At 46.8% G+C, this 6934-nt stretch overlaps 1 protein-coding gene across 2 annotated transcripts; it reads right to left on the reverse strand.

Annotated features, from left to right (window-relative positions):
• Positions 1–2122: 2122 nt before the first annotated feature.
• On the reverse strand, positions 2123–6878 carry LOC114615649 (immunity-related GTPase family M protein-like). Of its 2 annotated transcripts, none has more exons than XM_028761326.1 (3): positions 6363–6878; positions 5052–5258; positions 2123–3673 (listed from the first exon to the last, which is right to left on the reverse strand). In XM_028761326.1, exons 2-3 carry the CDS (start codon positions 5079–5081, stop codon positions 2381–2383), a joined length of 1323 nt encoding a protein of 440 aa, XP_028617159.1. In that variant the 5' UTR covers positions 5082–5258; positions 6363–6878; the 3' UTR covers positions 2123–2380. The 2 variants fall into 2 exon arrangements, with proteins under 2 accessions (XP_028617159.1, XP_028617158.1); XM_028761325.1 differs by having other exon boundaries at positions 6333–6878.
• Positions 6879–6934: the final 56 nt, after the last annotated feature.

A 6934-nucleotide genomic window follows, 5' to 3' on the forward strand; every position in this document is an offset into this window, starting at 1 on the left:
TTAAGTTATTGTCTAAAAGAGTAGACCTAACTCATAGCATCATTTTCAGAATTAAACACATAACAAAAACTCTCAGAAGTTGGTGACAAGGACATGAGCATGCTCTCTGAACGTGTTTCCTTGAATCATGAAGGATTCTAGTTGACAGGTTGCACATGAGGACCTGGGATGTCAAACTAAGGTGTTTCCTATCGCCCCTGAGGTCAGAGTGGAACCTCCTCTCGAAGACCACCACACACATCAAGTAGGGGCATTAAGAATGAAATTACTGGCAAGATGGGGTGGTACATGCCTTTAATGTCAGCACTTAGAAGACAAAGGCAAATGGATGTTGTTTAGTTCAAGGTCAGTCTGGTCTATATAGCAAGTTCTAGGACAGCCAGGGATACAAAGTGAGACCCTGTCTCAAATGTCAAAAAAACAAACAAACAAACAAACAAAAGGACTGTGCTGGGCAGAGGTGGCGCGTGCCTTTAATCTCAGCACTTGGGAGGCAGAGGCAGGTGGATTTCTGAGTTCTCGGCCAGCCTGGTCTACAGAGTGAGTTCTAGGACAGCCAACACTACACAGAGAAACCCTGTCTCAGAAAAAAAAAAAAAAAAAAAAGACTGTAACTAGCCAAAGCACATTTCCCTTTGCAAATAAGCAATATGTCTGTCCTATAAAGAGCTTCCTTCTGGGAAGTTGGGGGTGTGGGGGTGTGGCCCAGTTGGCAGGATGTTTGCCTTGGTACGCATAAAGCCCAGGGCTCCATCCTTTGTACTACATAAAGTTGGGCATGGTGGCACACACTTGTAGCCCCACATTTGAGAGATGGAGGCAGGGGGATCAGAAATTTGAGGTCATTCTCAGCTATATCCTAGCTAGGATACATGAGATCCTGTCTCATAGCAGCAGCAGCAAGAAGAAGAAAAGCAACTCTGAATGCTTCTAACTGAAGAACAGATCACGGACAGCCTAGCTGAGGACATTTGGAAGCAGAGCTGAAACCTATTTCCATCCTCTATGTCCTCCATGGTGGGCTAGCCAGATGGTGACTACACTGGGTGTTCAGGATCCCAGTATGGCCTGCAACCTTTTCCAGGGTGGAGCTTTTAAGCACAAAAACTGTGACCTGGGTCAACATATTTCAGTTAAACAAGAACAGTTAGCCAAAAGTGGAACGACAGAGGTCAAAAAGAAGGTTAGTACATTTAGAGACGTTGTCATAACGGTGGACTTTGATGGAGTAGGACTTTGTTTTCATTTTGGCAGGTGGTATTGTCTACCTGCTGACTTTTACATCCTGAATGGTCCTTCCATCATGGAGTCAGTTGTGCTAAGGTCTGGGGGGCCTGTTACAGCCTCCACCCACATGTAATACCTACACATGTGCACGTGCACATGCACACACACACACACACAGAGGGAGAGAGAGATGGCCTCGTGAGAGATAATTAGGTCATGTCATTGCTTTAGGAAGGGACCAATCAGTGGTTCAGCTGCTTCCCTTAAGGACAGGTGTTTGAAAGAAAAGAGAAGACTGATCCCTGGATCTTTTGTGCTTCTGGTCTCTTCTGCATGTGCTCCTGCCCTTGTGACAGTGCCACTAGAGGTAAACTTGATGGCTCCTCCATGGGGAACTCCCAGGCTCAAGAACTATGAGTTAATAAACCATATTTGCTTTTATATGACCTAAACTCAGTTGTTTTGTTAGAACACCTGAAAATAGACTAAGAAGTTGACGTTCAGACCTTGAGGAAGCCTCTCTTCCCTATGCTGGCACAGAGTTCGATTCCTTTGCTGATCTCCTTGAACACAGATCACATGTTTCAAAGACATCCTTAGCAGCCCAGTGATATGGCTCAGTGGGTAAAGGTGCTTGCTGCCAAGGCTGAGGACGTGAGTTCAGTCCCCAGAACCTACATGGTGAAAGGAAAAAACTGACTTCTACATGCTGTGGAATGCAGGCAACTACACACGTACACTTACACGTGAGTACACGCAGGCCCAACAAGCAGTAGATTTTAAGGGACAGTTGATACCACCCACTTGTCCCTCCAAATTTGTAAGTGCCATGCTATGCCAGTAGAGTCTCAACCAGGGGTATCTGGAGAAAAATAAAGATAAGAATAAAACAGTATCAAAGAAGGCAACTTTAATGTTTTAGGAGGGAAAAGATTTAATTTAAACACGAATCACAATGAAGACTAAAAGCATAAAAATCTAGGTACTGAACTAGGAAAGCTTGGCTGATTATCTCGGCAAATGCTTGCACTGTGAAGGAACAGGGTATTAGAGTTGAATATAGGAGGATGAGCAACTTCCTTAAGACCTCTAAAATTAAGCATTATTACAAGCTGTTGCTACAGCCTTCGCTTTCTAGTGAATAGCTAGGGCTCTAAGCAAAAGACCCTGAGGCAGCCTGAATTCCACTTGAGGGAAAGCCAGACCCTTCCCAAAGGATTTCAGGAGGGAGGGCATAGTCCTTTAGAGCTCTCCTCAGGGTGCTCTTGGTGTTCTTAGCGACGATTCCAATGATGAGCTTGTGTCTCTGGTGACTGAAGAAGCGGATAACGAAGTTCCACAAGCCAAACCACCATGAGACTGCAAGGACCCTGAGGAACATGTTCACAGCAGAACACATCATCAGCCTCAGTTGCCAGTCCATCTTGAGCAAGTCCTGGAACTGCAAGGCCCTGGAGGCCATCTCCAGTCTCCCTGTCCTCTGAGCTACCTGCTGAAGTGACTCATCATCCACGCCAAAGTGCTTCTGGTAGGTTTTGAGACCCCTCTCCAGGTCAGCAGGATCATATGCGGGGCTGACAGCTGGCTCCAGGTGTTCTGTGAACATCTGGTTCTCCTTTAGAAAGAATGCCTTATTGCTGATGTGCCCGTCGCAGACTTGAGAAAGAGTCTCTAAGGGATCTCTATACCTGATGTTGAAGATGTCTTTTTGCAGTGTGTTTCTAAGCTCTGGAAAGTCGTGAAAAACGGGACTGAAGCAGGATACCAGGAACATGGGAGGTTTCCTCACCCGACCATTCTGGAGATTCTCCAGGATATTCTTTTCAATACTCTGCAGTAGCTGGGGTTCGGCGAGGGCACTCGTGCTGAGGTCCCTGTCCAGCTTGGTCCAGACGACATAGAACCTCTTTCTCATGCTCTGCATGGCTTGGGCCAGCTTCACATGATTTGAGCTGAACTGCTCAGAAGCGATGATGATGATGAGGTCATAGGTGCTGATCTGCATCTCATCCAGGTAGCTCTCCACGCTCTGGGCTGTGGCGCCTAAGCCAGGCAGGTCCCACAGCTCCACATAGGGAAAGTTGGAGGAGGAGTAACAGGCTGGTTCCTGGGTGGTCCTCACCACCCCAGTGGGAGCTGAATCCTCCTCCTCATGTCCAATGAGCCTAAGGGCATTGATGAAAGATGACATGCCATTGCCAGAGTCCCCAGTCACGGCGATCTTCACTGTGTATCTAGACTTACTCTCCATTTCACCTTTGGCTATGTGTATCACTTTCTGTAAATTCCCCTCTGCCACTGCCTTACCAATGTTCTCAATGACTTCTGGAGAGGAAGAGTTCTGGCTGGTATAGAACTGGCTGGTATCCCCAGCAGAGATAGATTTAGACTTCGAGCTGATGAGGAGCTTGAGAGCTTTGGCCATGTCCATGAAAAGTGTAAAAGTCTGCAGAAGAGAAGAGCCAGAGAGTCAGACTCAGGATGACACAGAAATCCACAGAAGTCACATACCCTAGGCATGGCTTTCAAATCTGCCGCCAGAGACAGCCAAGGCCCCTCACTTGAACAGAGTGTGGCGTGTCCTCTGAATGGGGTGGCTCTGGAGCTGCATAGCACCTCACATTGCTCACTTTGCAGCAAGACTGAAGAACCAAATGTTCAAGGGCTGGAGAGGTGGCTCAGGGGTTAAGAGCACTGGCTGCTCTTCCAGAGGTCCTGAGTTCAATTCCCAGCAACCACGTGGTGGCTCACAATCATTTATAATGAGATCTGATGCCCTCTTCTGACACACAGGTATACATGCAGATGCAGCACTCATATATATAAAATAAAATAAAATATTCAGCACACACCTTTAGTCCCAGCTCTTAGGAGGCAGAAACAGGTGGATCTCTGTGAGTTCAACGTCAGTATGGCCAACCAGAACTATCTAGTAAGACCTTGCCTCCAAAAAACGATTAATTTTGTGTATTTGTATGTGACTGCCTATACACACATGTGTGTAAGTGTGCAAACACATGTCTGTGCATGCGTGTGCGTGTGTGTGTGTGTGTGTGTGCGCGCGCGTGTGTGTGTGTACGTGCACCCGCGTTCTCATGTGAGACCCTGTCTCAAAAAAACAAAGAAATAACCTTTCTGTGTGCATCACATTTTAAAGCTTCACATCAGCCAGCTGTGGTGGTGAATGCCCTTCATCCCAGCAGAGGTGAGGGAATCTCTGAGTTCAAGGACAGCCTGATCTACAGAGTTCCAGGACAGGTAGGCCTACATGGAGAAACCCTATCTCAAAAATAAATTTAAAAATAAACAAACAAATAAATACATTAAAAGTCTCAAACTCAAGGCCATCTCTTTGATTCACATATTGTATACCTGTTTCGTGAAATGCTCCCAGCCGGATCCACCCCTCAGAATCCCATGAAGGACACTTTTCCTGTCCTTACACTGAAGAGCCCAGGTGTCTGCCCCATAAGGCCCACCGTTCTACCTGTGGGACCACTTCCAGGGAACAACTTCTGGGTGTTGACTAGTTCCTTGTGGTGACCCCAACCATTCTCTCATGGAGTGGCCTCTCTCCTCAGTCCTCTCCTGAGATGCTTCCTCCCTTTGTTTCCTTCCTGAAGTGAGTCCAGCTTTACTCCTAAAACACTGCCTGCTACTACTTACACAGCAGCTGACCATGGAGGTGACCTCAGCATGGTGACCAGCCAAGAGTCCCAACCTGTGTTTGAAGACTCACCCAGCTCCTTGCAAACCCGACAAGTTTCTGAAGTCTCGATTTTCTGACAGTGCATCAGGCAAGCCATGCTACCCACTGTCCTTACCTTTTGTGGCATCTTCGTGACTAAATCCATGGGACGTTCTCTACACAGCTCTCTGCTGTCTGCTGTCTGTGTGAACGCTCTGTAGTCTCAACTCAAATGGCTGGGCTGGTGTTCCTCTCGTTCTTTCTTCTCCCTTCAACTTTATGTAGTATGGCTGAACTTCGTGTGTCTGTTATAGGCCTTGTGATCTTTACTCTTCTTCAGAACCTATTAGAAGAATGATATTACAACTGGTGACAGATGGGGAAATATATTGTTAGAAATACATAAGGAGCACTTTCTGCCGTCTTTCCGTGAGCTTACTGTGGTGCGCATGCCCTGGCAGGTGTTCTCAAGAGAGACAGCAATGCTGAGAAGAGAGACAAACATCAGGCCATGCTGCCAAGGCATCGTTCGGGTCCTAACTGAGATGATGAAGCAAAGCTACATCAGTGAATTTTAAATCATTGATGATCACAGAGCTGGGACCATTGTGGACCCCAATGGCAGGCTGAACAAGTGCAGATTGATCAACCCTAGATTTGATGTGCAGCTCAAGGACCTAGAGAAACGGCAGAACAATCTGCTCCCACCCCATCAGTGTGGCTTCATCATACTGGACCATGAAGAAGCAAGACAAAAACACACAGGAGGGGAAATCCCAGGATTCTTTTTATAGAGATGTAAAACATAAATAAAGAGCCTCCGTGGACTGTTAAAAAAAAAAAGAAAGAACGAAAGAAAGGAAGGGAGGGAGGGAGGGAGGGAGGGAGAGAGAGAGAGAGAGAGAGAGAGAGAGAGAGAGAGAGAGAGAGAGAGAAAGACAAGGCAAGAAAGGAAGGAAGGAAGAAGAAAGACATCTTAAATTACACAAAGCAGTTCCTGGTCACTTCTGATTTATCTAATGCTGACTACAATCCTCCATAAAGATCCAGATCTCTCTAAATCTTCTGGAAAAAGGGGATAAGAGATGGCTCAATGAAGAAAGTGCTTGCCCCACAAGCAGGAGTTTGATTCCCTGACATCCACTTAAAAGGCAGATTCAATACGCATGCCTAAAATATCCTCACAGGGAGGTGGGGACAGGAGGATCCCAGAGGGCTTGCTAGCCAGCCAGCCAGTCTAGCCAAGAGGTTCATTGAGAGATTCTAGTTCAATAAAATGAATTGCAGAGTGACTGAGGCAGACATCTTGACATCAGCCTCTGGATTACGCACATATACACACAGGCACTGGCAAGAAGACTCACAGGCACACACACTCACAGCCACATGTACACACACAAATGCAATAGTCTCACACCTGCACAAAAAGGTCATATACACAATTTACATGGTGGTCCTCGGTGTACTCTAGGTTACTCTATTCTGTCGGGTTGTGTTTCGTTATTACTCTCTTCCAAAAGATTAAATTCTGGCAGCCTGATAAGAACCAGCTTCTCCAATGCAGATAAACATGCCCAACTGAGTTAAACAAAAAGTTTCCTTATGAACCCAGCCTTCAAGTCAGGAGTCCCAGTCCCTGCGTGTTGCACGTGAAGAACAAATGCACGTTACACAATTCCAGGACGTTCCAATATTGCCTGTGGGATGTTCTGACCCTGGACTCTGGCCCCAGGAGAAACAGCAAAACAGTGGCCAAGAGAATATGAGTAAAATCCCACTTGCTTCCTTTAAACTATGCCCCATCAGCAGACCAAAACACCCAGGGATATGCAGGTAAAACAGAGAACAATGCCTCTCTGATGGTCGGTTGGAAGGGCTTGATTCAGCCAAAACACCAAAACCACCAGGCACTCTACGGTCCTCAAGGCAGGAAGGGAGAGTGTCTGCAGCACAGGGTCCCCCAAGGAACACATGACCCCAGATTCCCTGCCCTGAGCTGGTTTATAGGCTAAGCAGGAG

This window comes from Grammomys surdaster, unplaced genomic scaffold (genome assembly GCF_004785775.1).
Source record: "Grammomys surdaster isolate TR1022 unplaced genomic scaffold, NIH_TR_1.0 128741, whole genome shotgun sequence".
NCBI classification, from domain to species: domain Eukaryota; kingdom Metazoa; phylum Chordata; class Mammalia; order Rodentia; family Muridae; genus Grammomys; species Grammomys surdaster.

Bases quoted from the DNA above. Each gene is read 5' to 3' on its own strand.
- LOC114615649 (XM_028761326.1), bottom strand. From the start codon at position 5,081: ATGGATTTAGTCACGAAGATGCCACAAAAG. The intron at 3,674-5,051 runs GTAAGGACAGTG...TCTCTTCTGCAG, and splicing joins TCACGAAGATGCCACAAAAG to ACTTTTACACTTTTCATGGA.